Source organism: Pristiophorus japonicus, chromosome 1 (assembly GCF_044704955.1).
Source record: "Pristiophorus japonicus isolate sPriJap1 chromosome 1, sPriJap1.hap1, whole genome shotgun sequence".
NCBI lineage: Eukaryota > Metazoa > Chordata > Chondrichthyes > Pristiophoridae > Pristiophorus > Pristiophorus japonicus.
In genome coordinates, this window is record NC_091977.1 from 348358739 (window position 1) to 348376747 (window position 18009).

Sequence of the window (18009 nt, forward strand, 5' to 3'; positions counted from 1 at the left end):
AATTGGGTGCATCTGCATGTCCCGTTTGTTATGTATTTAACCCTTTGTAACCTGCATCACACCTGTCCACCAGAGGGCCTACCTGTTGGAGTCCCAAGGAATCCCAGCATTCCTTGGGAGCACAGTATATAAGCAGGCCACCCACGAGGTACCTGCATTCTGGAATCTTAATAAAGGAGCTAAGGTCACACTTGCTCATTACACACAGTACTCAGTCTGACCATTTATTATGAGTGTAACACTGTTGATGGGAAACGCAAATGACTTTGCGACTGGGTGTGGCGCCGTTAATGACTCCCGCTAAATTCAGTGGGAGTTTAACAGTGGCGCCACGGCATTGCGCCCCGATCACCTGTTCCCGGAGATTGTGAGGTCATCGCCCCGGCACCTAAATTGGGTTTTGCCCTCTGAAACATCAGTGGGCGATAACAGCGATAGCTTTAGGTGGCCGGCTGCTACCGGGGCAAGATTTAAATGGGAGGTGGCCGGCTGCTGCTGGAAAAAAACTCCAGTTTTGCTTCCCACTCTGGTGCCGCTTTGGTTGCGGGGTCGGTGCCACGATTGCTCAGACCGGCACTCTGCTTGAGCACACAGCTCCCCGGTTCCCAATATGCAGAGTATGTAGCTTGGGCCCTTTCCTTTAGTTCAGGGAAGAGCCCCTCGTACAAGGCAGTGCTACGCGGCCCAGTGCATAGTGCTGCTGAGCCGTGCGTCCCGCTCCACTTCCTTTTGGGGGCGTTAACCCCAATTTATCGCGAGAGATGAGGCTGCTGCGCTTGCCGTAAAATCTCGCACCTACTTTCTAGGCCTATATTTTAAAAGGGATAGGTATTTATAATGTATCTTTTCATTTGATATTTGTTTCACTGTTCAGAGTGGCAATGATAGGAGTTGCAGTTAAACATGTCTTGACACACTCACCAAGCATACTGGTCACATTCCAAAAGTCACAAAGTACTTAGCTACCTGCAGATTGCAGATTGGCTGTATGCTGGTCCCTCAGTGGCACTTAAGGCCTGTCCAACCTGCGTCTGTGTCAGACCAAGAGACAGACGCCGAATTTTAAATGCTTTTGCAAACTCACGAATTTCTTCAAGGTTCACTCCATCGACCTCACCGGCTGCTGTTTGGGGATCTGTAGTAAGCAACATAAACAGAGCATGTCAGTGTATAAAGTAGGAAACACATATGCAAACACAGATACATACATGCGTACACAGACGACATGTACACACAGACATGCATACACACAGATAGACATAGGGGGTTGAGTTTAACTGTTCCTACTGAGAAGGAAGCGGGTAGCCGGGGGGGGGGGGGGCGGGGGGGGTTGGCTGCCCGTTTTACATCCTGCCCAATTTCCTTTCCATTGACTTCCCGGTAGGAACACTTCAAATCGACCCCAGACAGACAGCACGCACGCATACTTGCACAAACAGAAGTGCATGCACACACATGCATGCATATATACACACAGGCATGCACAAACAGACAAAATGACCACACAGACTAACACATGAACACACACACACACACACACATGCCTGTAAAAGCAGTCAATGAGCCTAGGTAGATTAAGCCGCAAGACCATTGAGCTCTAGGCCATACTTACTGCCCTGTGTTACTTTGGTCATTTACTACAATTAAAAAAGGAGCACCAGTGAAATCAGCACTGACTAAACTACTCGCTGTGTAGAAAAATACTGATGGAGGTGTTGACTCATCGGGTATGAGCTAATATATGTGCAGTGACAGCATTATAACATTACCCCATTGAACACCTCAAATACTCCAAGCACCTTAGAGCTACAGAAGTATCCTTTTGTAGGAAGAGACAGGGCTGGGGAGTAGAGTGTGTCTGAATGTGACCAAATGGCTGGAGTGAGAGGATGGGGGAAGGAACAACTTGACCAACAGTATAAAGAGAGAGAGAGAGAGGGCTGCAAAAACAGTTTTTGTGGAGCAGATACAACATTGTGAGCTTGCAGTGGAGAAAGAAGAAACAGCTAGACAAATCGTTACTGCCTCAGAAAGAAAGAAATGCAGCTGAACAACAACATTTAAATTGGAAAACAAAAGCAGACACTCTGCAGGTCAGGCAGCGTCTGTTGATCGAGAACAAGTCAGTCGGCCCTTCCTCATAGGTTCAACACTCGAACTGGCGACTGATTTGTATTCTCTTCGCAGATGCTGCCTGACCAGCTCAGTGTCTCCAGCCTCTTCTGTTTTTGTTTGGTTTCAGATTTCAATCACTACAGTATTTTGCTTTTTGTACATTTAACTGGATTTTGAGTTGGAGTGAAGATACCGCATCAACAGTGTCAACTTTTCCTGTCACATCATTCCATAGCAAATTCCATCCAAAATAACTGGGAAGATGGGTGAAAGACACTGAACGTATGAGGGCACAGTTGATTTTAGAATATTCCTAGACACTCACGGGTCAAATCATGGTCAAAATGTAGTTGGTCATGAGTTTTAACCCCTAGTGTGGCGAGATTGCATTAATGGCACCAGGACAACAACAACTATTTGCATTTATAGAACACCTTTAATTTCGTAAAACATCCCAACGCACTTCACTGGAGTGGAATCAGACAAAAATTGACACCGTGTCAAAGAAGTAAATGTTAGGACAGGTAATTAAACAGGACAGATGAAGAGGTTTGGGGAGGTAATTCCAGAGCTTAGGGCCTACACAGCTGAAGGCAAGGCCACCAATGGTGAGGCGAAAGAAATAGCGGATGCACAAGAGGCCAGTGCTGGAGGAATGCTGAGCTCTCGGAGGGTTGTAGCGCCAGAGGAGGTTACAGATCTAGGAAGGGTAGAGGGCATGGAGGGATTTGTAAACAAGGGTGGGAATTTTAAAATCGAGACAATGTAGGTCAGCGAGCACAGGGATGACTGGTAAATGGGACCTCAGGCGTTAGGATGTGGGCAGCAAAGTTTTGTATGAGGTCAAGTTTATGGGAGATGGAAGAGTTTCAGCAAAAGGTGGACTGAGGCAGATGCGGAGAACGGCAGTAACCCTTCCAGCAGCAGCATGGTCCTATTCAATACTGCAAATTCACATCTCCCAGGTGCTGACTGGCTAAAAATCACACATTGAAGCTGATTTAGGCATCAATTGCTTACATACTGTCCCCATAATTCTCGGTGAAAGCAGGGAGGCAGGAGCAAGCAGGCAGGTAAATTGCTTTAAACCGACTCATTTAAATAATAGGGAAAACATTTTTTTAATCAAGTAGATCGAGTTATGCCAGAAAGCAATAAAGTTAAAGTGATAAAATCAGGAATCAGAGGGCACGACGAAACAATGTGGAGTAAAGAGTGAGTAGATAAGGTGAGTAGACAGGGAAGCAAGGGCAAATTTTCCAAGAATCTGCTCCAAGCACACAGCCTTGCTTGATGGGATGTGGGGCGGGAAATCTGCTGCAGAGAATCGTGCACCATTTGCGCTATACCAATTTCCTAGCGATTAAAATTAAACAGTGACCGCTACATCGAATCCTCCAAACCACACTCCTGTCAAATTAGGACCTGTTTCAGAACATTGCAAAACTGACCCTCTGGTGTTATTTTAACATTTCTATCTATATTTTTAATATGCAGTTATCCGCGGTTAAAATGACTCGGTTACCGTAACACTAAAGTTCGTCTTGACATCACTGCAGTTGAAATGTTAATAGGTGAGTGGTCCAGGGAATTTTGCCTGATCTGCTCGGTTACATTTAGCAAAAGGAATTGGCGAAAGAAAAAAGTAAAAATAAATGGGTTAATCAGAAAAATTACTGATTTTTCTCTTTATTAAAAACCCATTTCTAGTTAATTCATTTAAGCGTTCCTTTCACGTGCTGTCCTTTTTAATTCTGCCCTCTGCCTTGTCCCTTCTCCAGGTCCCCAGTGTAATTTAGATAGGACTATATACTGGACAGAGTGTATACTGGGCAGGGTGTCTAATGGGAGATCTGTATACTGGGCAGAGTGTATACTGGGCAGCGTGTATACTGGGCAGGGTGTATACTGGGCAGGGAAGACATGAATAACCTCCCAAAAATACTAGTGGACTGAGGGTCGAGCAAGAAGGGGGAACTTATCAGTCCTTATCAGTCAGGAAATGGTGTTAGGGAAATTGAAGGGGCTGAACCCGATAAATCCCCAGGGCCTGATAGTCTGCATCCCAGAGTACTTAAGGAAGTGGCCCTAGAAATAGTACTTGCATTGGTGGTCATTTTCCAACATTCCATGGACTCTGGATCAGTTCCTATGGATTGGTGGGTAGCTAATGTAACACTACTTTTTAAAAAAGGAGGGAGAGAGAAAACAGGGAATCATAGACCAGTTCGCCTGACATCGGTGTTGGGGAAAATGCTGGAATCAATTATTAAAGATGTAATAGCAGCGCATCTGGAAAGCAGTGACAGGATCGGTCCAAGTCAGCATGGATTATGAAAGGGAAATCGTGCTTGACAAATCTTCTAGAGTTTTTTGAGGATGTAACTGGTAGAGTGGATAAGGGAGAACCAGTGAATGTGGTGTATTTGGACTTTGAAAAAGCTTTTGACAAGGTCCCACACAAGAGATTAATGTGCAAAATTAAGGCACATGGTATTGAGGGTAATGTATTGATGTGGATAGAGAACTGGTTGGCAGACAGGAAGCAAAGAGTGGGAATAAATGGGTCCTTTTCAGAATGGGAGGCAGTGACTAGTGGGGTGCCGCAGGGTTCAGTGCTGGGACCCCAGCTATTTACAATATACATTAATGATTTAGACAAAGGAATTGAAGGTAAGTTTGCAGATGACACTAAACTGGGTGGCAGTGCGAGCTGCGAGGAGGATGCCAAGAGGCTGCAGGGGGACTTGGACGGGTTAGGTGAATGGGCAAATGCATGGCAGATGCAGTATAATGTGGATAAATGTTAGGTTATCCACTTTGGTGGCAAAAACAGGAAGGCATATTATTATCTGAATGGTGACAGATTAGTAAAAGGGGAGGTGCAAAGAGACCTGGGTGCCATGGTACATCAGTCATTGAAGGTAGGCATGCAGGTACAGCAGGCGGTTAAGATAGCAAATGGCATGCTGGCCTTTATAGCGAGGGGATTTGAGTATAGGAGCAGGGAGGTCTTACTGCAGTTGTACAGGGCCTTGGCGCGACCACACCTTGAGTATTGTGTGCATTTTTGGTCTCCTAATCTGAGGAAGGACGTTCTTGCTATTGAGGGAGTGCAGCGAAGGTTCACTAGACTGATTCCCAGGATGGCAGGACTGACATGAGGAAAGACTGGATCGGCTAGGCTTATACTCACTGAAATTTAGAAGCATGAGAGGGGATCTCATAGAAACTTATGAAATTCTGATGGGACTGGACAGGTTAGATGTAGGTAGAATGTTCCCGATGTTGGGGAAGTCCAGAACCAGGGTTCACAGTATAAAGGGGCAAGTCATATAGGACTGAGATGAGGAGAAACTTTTTCACTCAGTGAGTTGTGAACCTGTGGAATTCTCTGCCACAGAAAGTTGTTGAGACCAGTTCGTTGGACATATTCAAAAGGGAGTTAGATGTGGCCCTTATGATTAAAGAGATCAGGGGGTATGGAGAGAAGGCCGGTGTAGGGTACTGAGGTCGCATGATCAGCCATGATCATATTGAATGGCAGTGCAGGCTCAAAGGGCCGAATGGCCTTCTCCTGCACCTATTTTCTATGTTTCTATGTATATACCGGGCAGGGTGTATACTGGGCAGGGCATTTACTGGGCAGGGTGTATACTGGGAGGTCTATATACTGGGCAGGGTGTATACAGGGCAGGGTGTATACTGGGAGGTCTGTATACTGGGCAGGGTGTATATTGGGCAGGGTGTATATTGGGAGGTCTGTATACTGGGCAGGGTGTATACTTGACAGTGTGTATCCTTGGCAGGATGTATACTGGGCAGGGTGTATACTGGGCAGGGTGTATACTGGGCAGGGTGTATACTGGGAGGTCTGTATACTGGGCAGGCTGTATACTGGGCAGGGAGTATACTGGGCAGGGAGTATACTGGGCAGGGTGTGGACTGGGCAGGATGTAGACCGGGCAGGATGTAGACCGGGCAGGATGTAGACCGGGCAGGATGTACAAAAATTGGATGTATAACTGGCGGGTGTATAAAGAGTGGAGCTTATAACGGGCGAATGTATAAAGGGCGGGTGTATAACTGGCAGAGTTTATAACAGGTGGGATGTATAACAGGCAGGTGTATAATGGGTGGATGAATACTGGGCAGGGTGTATACTGGGCAGAGTGTACACTGGGAGGTCTGTACACTGGGCAGGGTGTATACTGGGCAGGGTGTATACTGGGAGGTCTGTATACTGAGCAGGGTGTATACTGGGCAGGGTGTATACTGGAAGGTCTGTATACTGGGCAGGGTGTATACTGGGCAGGGTGTAGACTGGACAGGGTGTAGACTGGGCAGGCTGTAGATTGGGCATGATGTATAACAGTTGGATGTATAACTGGCGGGTGTATAACGAGCAGGGTGTATAATGGGCGGGGTGTATAACAGGCGGGGTGTATAACGGGCGGGTGTATAAGGGGCGGGGTGTATAACAGGCGGGTGTATAACGGGCGGGATGTTTAGTGGGCAGGGTGTATAACAGGCGGGGTGTATAACAGGCGGGGTGTATAAGCGGCGGGGTGTATAACAGGCAGGGTGTATTACGGGCAGGGTGTATAACGGGCGGATGTATAATGGGCAGGGTGTATAACGGCGGGGTGTATAATGGGCAGGGTTATAATGGGCAGGGTGTATAACGGGCCGGATGTGTAACGGGCGGGGCGTATAACGGACAAGGTGTATAACGGTCGGGGTGTATAAAGGCGAGCTGTATAATGGGCAGGCTGTATAATGGATGGGGTATACAATGATCAGGATGTATAATGGGCGGGGTGTATAATGGGCGGGGTGTATAACAGGCAGGGTGTATAATGGGCGGAATGTACAAAGATCAGGCCATATAATGGCCATGATGTGTAACGGGCGGTTATATAACAGGCGTGGGGATAACTCACAACAGCCAGTTTCCATCCCTGCTGAAGGTGAAAGTGACTCCTGTTGTCATCAAGGCTCTTTCTGTTTTTGCTCACCATTGCACTTTCTTAACCTATTTCTTTCTCCCTTTAAATTCTTCGGTCCCTTGTTTAGGAGTCAAATGGCTTAGATGACAAAAAAAAGGTATCTTCTCCCAAGTCCCACCAAGTTGTTGCATTATTACTGGTGTTAAAGCTGTAGATCTGAGAGGTTGTTTATTTATTGGCACATGCTCTCTTCCAGTAAATTTAATAAAATGAGCCTGAGTGATAAATAAACATTTTCTCAGAAGAAAACTCATGGCGTGAATTTTTTCGGCTTACTTTTAAAAAAAGAGGGCGGTATGCAGACAAAAGAAGAAAGAAAGAATTTGCATTTATATAGCAACTTTCACAGCCTCTGGACATCCCAAAGCATTTTACAGCCAATGAAGTACTTTTTGAAGTGAAGTCACTGTAGTAATGTAAGAAATACAGTAGCCAATTTCCACTTAGCAAAATCCCACAAACAGCAATGAAATCAATGGAATAAATAATGGGCAGAACACCAGGAGAACTCCGCTGCTAATTTTTGAATAGTGCCATGGGATCTTTTACGTCCACCTGAGAGGACAGATGAAGCCTTTGTTTAATATCTCATCTGAAAGACAGCATCTCTGATAGTACAGCACTCTCTCAGTACTGCAGTACTGCACCGGAATATGTGCTCAAGTCTCTGGAGTGGGACTTGAACCCACGACCTTCTGACTCAGAGGTGAGAGTGTTACCACTGAGCCAAGAATTTTTTTTACTAATTTCATCACCTGCAGGTGGCCTGACTCAATTTTTGAGCGAGTCTCAAAATGGACAGAAGCTTTCCATATTTAAATTGTTGTCCTATCAATGGGCAGACGTAAGATGCACCAGACATAGAGTAGCCAAACCAGGGTACTGCTGTGGGCCACTCTGAAAACAGGGCAAAGAACCTCAGCACCACTGGTAATAGTCTCCCACAAATCTTTCTGCTTGCAGCTGGATACTCTGTGCCCACCACCACCTTAAAGTTTAACTTCTAGCTCAGCTCCATGCCAGGAGATGTCAGATATCCCCATTGAGCTGTCTGTCATTGAGTGTTTGCAACTCGCCGAACAAATGAGGCCTGACCATGAAACAATTCAAGCCTGTCACTGGCGCCATCGGACAGGTGGTGCGATCATTCTGCCACCCCCCCCACCCCCCATCCTGGTTTCTTGTTGATACAAAAGTAGAAATCGAAAAAGATTCTAACTACATAACCGCGAGGCTGTTTCCCAGTCTGAACTAGAATGTTTGTGCTTTTGAATACAGGTTCTGCTTCGATAGCATCGCTGAAAAACATAAAATGTGCGATTTTATGTGAGTACCTATGAAAGAAACTAATTCCTCTGGTGGGGAAATCCAGAACAAGGAAGCATAATCTTAAAATTAGAGCTAGGCCATTTAGGAGTGAAATCAGGAAGCACCTTTTCCACACACAATCGTAGTAGAAATCTGGAACTCTCTCCCTCAAAAGGCTGTGGGTGCTGGGATGATTGGAGCTTTCAAGACTGATAGATAGATTTTTGTTAGGTAACGTATCAAGGGATATGGAGCAAAGTCGGGTAAATGAGGTTGAGGTACAGATCAGCCATGGTCTAATTGAATGGCAGAGCAAGCTTGAGGGGCTAAATGGTCTACTCCGTTCCTATGATGTTAATATCATTTGGGGTAGAATTTCTGCCAGGGTTCTCCCATCATGACTTCAGTATAAGCCTTGAAGAAACAGTGTTAGCAGCTGGTTTTCGGTCAATGTTATGGTGGGGTGAGATCGGCAGCACTCCCACAGAAATTCTTGCTCCTTCTCTACATGGTGGGGTTTATTTGGAGTCAAGCTCCCGTTTGTCCCTCACAACGTGGCTCTGGACTGACATCACATACATGGAGTTTGTTCATAGAATCACAGACGTTACAGCACAGGAGGATGCCATTTAGCCTGTTGCCCCTGTGCTGGTGCTAGCTCTTCAATTGGAGCTGTCTGTTCTAATCCCATTTCCCTGCCCTTTCCCCATATCCTTTTGTATTCTTCCTTTCAAACGACTTCTCCAATTTCCTTTTTAATGATGTTATAGTTACTGATTGGATAGCTGAGCATGGTAAAGTATCTCATGTTCTAATAACTCTTCTAACTTCCCCTTTCCATGCAGATGGTATCAGAACCGAGCTGACTTGGATGGACTTTAATGGTAAAAAGCATAAACCAATCGGATTGTGTCAGTTTCAATAAACTCATTACATTGTCTGTCTGAGAATGAAACTGCTAAGGAATAAATAGTGCAGTGAGGAGCCCCTACTTACTGCTGACTAACTGTCCAACGCTCAGAGCTGAAGAAGAACAGGATGAAGAGGAAGAGGAAGAGGCTTGACGCACTGGGCTTTGTGCGAGAGAGGCCTGCCCGTGTGCCATGTGCAGAAGGTTAGCCGGGGACACTGCCTGGCCCACCTGCGGATGCTGCTGTTGCTGCGGCGGAAGCAGAGCAAACAAACACACAACCAAAGGTTAGATTACACTGAGATCTAGGGGGGAAAGTCAGAAATGTCAGTTCACACAAGGTCTGCACATAAATTGGAGATTACGTTTCCTTTTGGCTTTACATTGAAAAATTACATTCATGGTGAAGTTGAGCAGAAATAAAGCTGTGCCGACATTCAATGTTAACAGAAAGAGGTTAATGGCATTTCAGCAGTTTTAATTCAAAACTATATATAAATAAATAAATATATTCTAATTTGGATCAAGTGATTCTCACTCCATTTAAATGACCATCACTGATTCTCTTTCACAACAGTAAGATATTCTGGGCATAAAATTCAACTTTGGCAGTGGTGCAAAACAGGTGGTAGGGGATCAGCTGCTCGTTACACACCTCGCCCGATTCAATGTTGACTTCGGTACAACGGGCAGAGGATCCACTACCGCCTATTATGCACATCCACCAAAATTGAATTGCCATAGAAACCGTTAGAGGATTGAATTCATGTCAGTGCTCCTGGTGTAGATCCTCACTTCATTGGAATGCAGATTGAACAATCGGGTGTAAAATTGGGAGAGCTTTGGAAAGATGGAACCTCTTTGCCTGATTGTTCAGCTTGCTCTCCCATTGATTAAGTCTCAGCATCCCCTCCCATTGAGTGAAGCTCAGTCTGCCCCCTTGCTAAGCGAGACTCAGTCTGCCCTCCCATTGGATGAGACTCTGTTTCCCTTCCCATTGTATGAGACTCTGTCTCCCCTCCCATTGGATGAGACACTGTCTCCCCTCCCATTGGATGAAACTGTCTCCCCTCCCATTGGATGAGACTCTGTCTCTCCTCCCATTGGATGAGACTCTGACTCCCCTCTCACTGGATGAGACTTTGTCTCCCCTCCCACTGGATGAGACTTTGTCTTCCCACCCATTGGATGAGGCTGGGTCTGCCCTCCCATTGGATGAGGCTGGGTCTGCCCTCCCACTGGATGAGGCTGGGTCTGCCCTCCCACTGGATGAGGCTGGGTTGCCCTCCCATTGGATGGGGTGGGGGTCGAGTTGGAGGGAGAGGAGGCCTCTACAAGACCCATTCCCTCCATTAGTGTCAGTACTCCCAATCTATCGCTACGGTTCACATGGCGATCCAAGGAGTGGAAGGAAGAAGCGCAGATGACAGGTATTGGGCTGCGACCCCAGGTTCTGCATGCCATCCAGACAGCAGGCATGAAAGGAGTGGTCATCAGCAATCCTGGCGTGGGCAGGATGAGGCTACATCTGCCCTCTCGTAGAGAGTAGCTCAATCTACCCTTTCATTGAGTGAGACTCGAGTCATTTGTCCTCTGAAGACCTCAAATGAGCCTGAAGCCTTCGGCAGGTAAGGGATAGGGTGTGTAGTGGAGTTGGAGGGAGAGGAGCCATCTACAAGATTTTCTCCCTCCATTTGGTGCCAGTCCCACTGCTCCTTCCGGCTTCTCACCATGCTCTGGGGGAGCAAAGCATACAGTCCCAGATGCGGGCTATGGGCCATGACTCCTGGTCCAGTGTCCCCCAGCAGCATTTGCATGTAGGGGTCATGGAAAGAGTGGTCAATAACAACAACAACAACTTGTATTTATATAGGGCCTTTAAAGTAGTAAAACATCCCAAGGCGCTTCACGGGCGATTATCGAACACAATTTGACATCGAGCCACATAAAGAGATATTAGGACATGTGACCAAAAGCTTACTCAAATAAGTAAGTTCTAAGGAGTGTCTTCAAGGAGTAAAGAGAGGTAGAGAGGTGGAGAGGTTTAGGGAGGGAATTTCAGAACTTAGGACCTCAGCAGTTGAAGGCACGGCCACCAATGGTGTAGTGATCAAAATCGAGGATAGGCAAATGGCCAGAATGTGAGGAGCGCAGATATCTCGGAGACTTGTAGGGCTGCAGGAGGTTGCAGAGATATGCCGGGGCAAGGCCATGGAGGGATTTGAAAAAAAGGATGAGAATTTTAAAATCGAGGGGTTGCTTATCCGGGAGCCAATGTAAGTTTGGATATGTGCAACAGAGTTTTGTATGAGGTCAAGTTTATGGCGGGTGGAAGATGGGAGCCTGGCCAGGAGAGCATCAGAATAGTTGAGTCTGGAGGTTACATAGATGAGGGTTTCAGCAAAAGGTGGGCTGGGGCGGAGAAGGGCAGTAACCCATCCAGCAGCAGCATGATCTTATTCAATACTGCAAATTCACATGAATGATTGACCTTGTGCACATGTTTACACAAATTTCTACTCTCCTGGATGTTTATGGAGGGTGGAAGATGGAAGGCTGGCCAGGAGTGCATTGGAATAGTCGAGTCTAGAGGTAACAAAGACATGGATGAGGTTTTCAGCAGCAGATGAGCTGAGGCAGTGGTGATGTTTCAGAGGTGGAAAAGGCAGACTTAGTGATGACATGGCTATGTGGTCAGAAGCAACGATTCTGACGGGGGAATGAAGCAGTGGTAGGCTTGACTGCCCAATTTCGCCTACTTTTTCATCCGTTATACTGTCCGAGTTCAGGAAAGTCCACCCTTCCCCCAGATGTAAGCATTCCCGGGTCAGGGACAACATGGGGTTAAATGTGGAGCAAAGTTCACTATATACTTCCCTAACATCATGCCTCAGCCCAAACTTCAGAAGAGTGCCTCTTCTTGCTGCTGTATTATGTTGTCCATTCCCCACACCCTCCTTGAGTGAGATTGCCAATTAGTTCCAAATTAGGATTGTAGGTTTGTACTGTGAGTCCACAGCTAGTAGTAACTGAATTGAGACTGTCCAAACTCATTTCACAAGGGTCACCTGCAGCCAGTAGACAGAAAAGTGTGTCATCCCATTACTGTACTGGATTTGAACCTCGGCACCTGAACTAAAAAGCCTGTGTCTAGCCTATGATGCCGTCTAGTTAGCGGCACTAGGTGTGAAAGTTGCAACTATTTTATGTGCTCCATTCGTTCCACATGCACCTCAGTCAACACACCAAAAACAATACATTTCAATAATTGGCTTTTGGATTTGTCTAAATATTTATTTCCATGTCTTGTCGGCACTGTAAATATAAACAGGATTTAAGATCAACAACTCAAACAGTAGCAGGCAATTTTTAATGGATACTTGTGATTAGTGGTGAGCCCATGTGTTCGAATGATATAATTTATTTCTGTTCTTACAATACAGTATGTGAAATAACTCAGAGTTACACAATAAAATCTCAGGCACCCAATATCTGCTTGAATTGGAACGACCATTATTGTACTGAACAGTAACTTCTTCATTTTTATTTTTAAAAAGTTCCTCTGCTTGCATGTATTGTAACAAAGGACACAACAGGCAGTGACATATTGAGGAGTTTGGATGATTTTAAAAATGAGAGTAAATTGTTATATCTCCAATCTATGTGTAAACCTGAAGTGTCCAAACTGCAGTCTGTGGGCCACATGTAATCCCAACTCCTGGTAGTCTGTCTCTCAAAGCCTTGGCTCTCCAACTGGTTCAAAAGTAGCTCAAAACCCCCAATGGGCGCTTATCATATTTGCTGACTTCTACTGTCTGAATTTCACGCAGTGGCATCCAAGTTTTTTTTATCATTGCAGGTCTGTGCCATAGAGCCTTGGGACTGTATTATAGAGTTTAAATCCATGTTCCCATTAAATTGTAGATATCTCAGCTTCCGTGCTAATGAGTACTTCGCGTTTTGATTTATCCACCGATGAGGCAACAGCCACTAAAAATAGTCCTATCAAAAACTTCTTAACACCAGGTCTGTTAGAATCATTGATTTGAGATATCTGCAACTTAATAGGAACATGGATTTAATCTTAATGGGGGTAATTTTGACTTTGAGTGATAGGAATCAGTTGGCCTAGGTCATTGTTGTTCAATATGTTAGCTGCTAGCCACATGTGGCTAATTGGGAATACAGATGTGGAACTGCTTTTCTGCTTAGTAAATAAAAAATGAGTAATGGAGACCATTGTTGGATAGGTGATCTCAATACTCATAGTCAGACGGCATTGGCAAGCAAACTTTAACCTTGATGTGCAATTTTTTGATAAAATGGTAGAATGAAAAGCAGAGTGTGCAAGTGTTTGTTGATTGTTGTGAGTGCTTTACATGTTAAGTACATGAACCTGTATTGTGTGAGTATGTGTAAAGCACTAAAATTAGTGTATGTGACTAAAGATGTGTCACGTAGACACGCCTGTTGCTAGTCAGCGATTTGTATTGAAAAACAGGAAATCCTGGGACCTGACAATGCAGAATCTTACCATCCGTAACATGGATTTAAGACTATGTTGGAACCTGATCTGGTATCAGCATAACCTGCTCATCATCATAGATATTAAAACACCCAAATATTTCCTATTTATTTATAATTGTATCATAACACGGACCTTTATTTCTTCAGTTAAACTCTTCATATAACAACTATGTTTTAAATTCATGGTACAGTGCAGATCACCACCCGCCTCAGTGACACTATTACAATCTGACAAATTGGTCTCAGAGGACATTAAAATATGTACAAACTGCAGAGGATTGCTTGATAGCAACAATCAAATCTATAAGTAAGATCATTACTGTCAACAGACTACACGTGAACTTGTCATTTTTAGAAAATACTTTTGTTACTTCAACTCCATTTGCCGCATATACATCTCATTTGCTGCTCATCGCATCACAGTAAGATCTACTCATGCTGCGACACCTCACTTCAACCCAAGCTTGTACCATTCTTACTTTCACCGTATGTGTCTTTATTACTACCAGCTTACAAACAGTCTGGTCTCCCTAGCTTATTGAATACAATACTGAGGGCATCTGAGGCATTCCACAAGGGTATTAGAATAATTATTTACACATCGGACTTCCTCACACCTTTGTTTTATTAAATACATTTGTGCAACAGGATTATTTTACAGGATTAACAAAGATTTGTACATTGACCCCATTAGGTATCTTTTCTTCTTTTTCTGGTTTGATATGGTTCATGGCAGGCAAGTGAACTGTATCATCGGAGGAAATTATTTACCTGCTGTCCTGGCTTTATGGGCGACAGTGTTATTCCCTGTGTATTGATCACTGGCAAGATCTGATTCCCGATCACTGTGGCAATGATCTGACCTTGGGCATTAGTCAGAAGCTGAGGGGTGATTGGTTGCACTTGGATGCCCTGAGCCCCGCCTGCATTTTGATTAGACGGCACTGTTGGGTTTGACATCAATGGGATCGTTCCGATTATCTATAATAAGGAAAAGCAGAAATAAGAAACAGCAAGAGCAAGAAATTCAATACCATTTTCTCCACTAACCTTCCTGTCAAAATAAATAACTGGATTAACAGAACTGGACATTGCAAGTGGCTGTTATATTTAAGCAGGACAAAGCATTCTCTATGTGATTTTTTCCTGTTGGATTAGATATTGGGATTTTTTTTACATGGTTGTACAATTAATGTTTCCTATAATGACACAAAAACACTTGTTTGTGTCAGAAACATTGGCCCCGATAATTGAGAGCAATTGTGTGGGGGATACCCGGAAGTCAACTGAGTGGATCAGAATCTGAGATTTCAACTCAATTGTACCAATTAATTGTGACTTCCGGATTTTGCGTTTCCAAGCTGCACAGTGGGCGTGATGCACACCCGCATGACATGATTTCAGCTGCATTTAAAGGGACAGTTCACATATAGACAGTGAAGATGTTCAGGACGGATGGCGGACCATAGAGCAAGGCCCACATCCAGATTTAATGACGCCTCGATTGAATTACTGCTGGGTGCAATCAGAACAGGAGGGACATACTTCTTCCCAGAAATGGGTGGAAGAAACCTGTTGCTCTCACCAAGCAGGCGTGGTTGGAGGTTGCTGAGGAGGTGAGCACCAGGAGCGTTGTACCCAGGTCTTGGATGCAATGTAGGGAGTGGTTTAATGACCTAACCAGGTCAGGAAAAGTGAGTACATTTGCTGATTCAACTATATCCTGTGATTTAAGCCTCACTTTGTCTTGCTAAGTGTTCTCCATCATATCACTCCTCACACCCATTCAACTTTCAGCAGCACCCAGCCTTTGCTTGTTATGCACTTCATCACCTCCCCATTTATCCATCCACCACTGACAGTGATCTCAATCCTTATTCAATATGATGCATGTGTCTCATAGTCACCCTCACTGAATGCACTGCATCCATCGGGAGATAATTGCACCTACTCACAGGTCTGTTTCTTCGTCCCTTGAAGGAAAAGAGAGCGCAAAACGGAAGGGAGAGGACTGGAAGTGGGCCACCACAAATAGTCCAGCTCACAGATGCAGAGGAAGATGCCATGGAGATAAGTGACATATCTGCGTCTCTCTCAATCGGAGATGGAGAGACAGGGAGCTCACAGATAGCTGGTGACAGAATTACAAGTATCTCTGACACATATATGCTGACTTCATTTCATCAATGACTAAACTATGAGAAGACTGAGTATGGCAATTGTCAAGATTGTGACTTTGCCACAACTAAATTATATTCATTTCTTTTGTCTTCCAGGGCCTTCATGTGTACAACAAGTATCACAGGATATCCATGAGGATGATTCCTCAGAGGACCTCATTCCTACTGAGAGTGCACCATCACAGGACCTGCAGCTATGCACCAGCACACTTTGGTGGGTCCACTTACACAGTTAGGTTTTCACCTGGTGACACTGGTGGCAGGGACAGCTGTGGAGAATCCACCTTGGGGGTGCAATCCTCTCCAAGCTCTGCTCAGCTGCACACAGATGCTGAACTCCGGGGGCTATCGTTGAGAAGGCAAATGCTAGAGGTGCATCAGAAACATAGCCAGGTACAATCAAACGTGCCACGCTCACTCTCCACAATAGTGGAGAGGATGGAGGAGTCCAACTCAATTGTGAGTGCATTGGTGGTGAGAATATCTACCGTGGAGAGTCCGCCTCCATAGATCTTCAAACAAGGCTGTCAAATGAGTTCATGCAGGCCATACCCATGGTCTTGCAGACTGGGTGCCAACTTGTTTGCCACCTTAAACAAGATGTCAGATACCTTAACTATGGCCTTACAACGAGTCACTGATCTTTACCAATCTGGTCTGCAACAGGGTAGTGGAATGATGTGGTTCTGGCCCAGGAGATGGATAATGGTCAAAGGGGACATGGAAGTGCGAACTCCCACTTAAAGTGTTTCCACCTTTCACCCGTTGCCTGTAACCGAAATGCTGCCTTGTCTCCTGGTGGCCGTTTGCTCCTGCACATATCCAGGTGAAGAAGTCCTGGCAGGGCTACCAGGGGTCCAAAGCCCAGAAGGTGTAGACCAAAAGCATTTCAGCAGTCAGGGCAGGGATCTGAGCAGCTTGCTTCTCCCTCTGCAGAAGCCAAATGGCTATACTATGTAGAAGTGGTAGGAAGCGTAAGTTGAAAAATTGTAATTCACTGAGGGTGTGCACATGGTTGTTTAAGATTTTAAGAATTAGGAGCAGGAGTAGGCCATACAGCTCCTCGAGCCTGCTTCATCATTCAATAAGATCATGGCTATTCTGCAACCTCAATTCCACTTTCCCGTTCGATCTCCATGTCCCTTGCTTCCCCTAGAGTCCAAAAATCTATCGATCTCAGCCTTGAATATACTCAAAGATTTAGCATCCACAGCCCTTTGGGATAAGAGAATTCCAAAGATTCACAATGTAATAACACAAGAGTCCTGTTATTATAAACTGCCATCGGGTGTGTACCCAATCTCTTTTATTCCCCTTTCGGATAGGTACAAGATCCGACTTCCTGTATTGCCTGCATGACATCCTACAGTGGCGCCCTCTGGTGTCTGGTGACCCTAAGCATAAATATATTACAACATCCCCCTTTCAAGATCTTAGTATCAGTCACTTTATAATACAAGACGATCTGGGGCTTTCCGCTCACAAGTTGATCATCTCAGTTCAACATTAGTTCTAGGTGAACGTTCGAAGTCAGTTGTGACTGGAGGTTGAGTAACAGTTCTGGTTGGAGTGGTAATAACAACATCATAGACAGAAGGTCTGGGTTCAGGAATGACAACAGAGGCCTCTAGTGAATGAACGATAGTTGGTGGGTCACTGATTGGATCTTCCTCAAACGGTTCCAGTTCATCTGTGTGCCGCAGTTTTACCTGGTCAACATGTTTTCTGCATGTTTGGCCATCCTGGAGCACGACAATGAACACTCTGTTACCTCCTTAGCTGTAACGGTACCAGCGATCCATTTTGGACCTTGACCATAGTTCAGTACAAACACTGGATCATTGACAGAGATATCTCGTGACACAGCAGCATGATCATGATACAATTGCTGACTTTGACGTCTGTTTTCAACATGATCATTTAAATCAGGATGAACAAGTGAAAGCTTGGTCTTGAGATT

The 18009-nt window shown here is 45.1% G+C and overlaps 1 protein-coding gene across 1 annotated transcript in view; it reads right to left on the bottom strand.

Annotated features, from left to right (window-relative positions):
- The window catches only part of pou6f2 (POU class 6 homeobox 2), an 868195-nt gene that overhangs the window by 56448 nt on the left and 793738 nt on the right, over window positions 1–18009 (bottom strand). The window contains exons 7-9 of the mRNA XM_070874822.1: window positions 14641–14850; window positions 9429–9591; window positions 967–1135 (exon numbers count right to left, since the gene is read on the bottom strand). Coding sequence (XP_070730923.1) covers window positions 967–1135; window positions 9429–9591; window positions 14641–14850 — 542 coding nt within the window. The remainder of the gene's footprint in view (window positions 1–966; window positions 1136–9428; window positions 9592–14640; window positions 14851–18009) is intronic.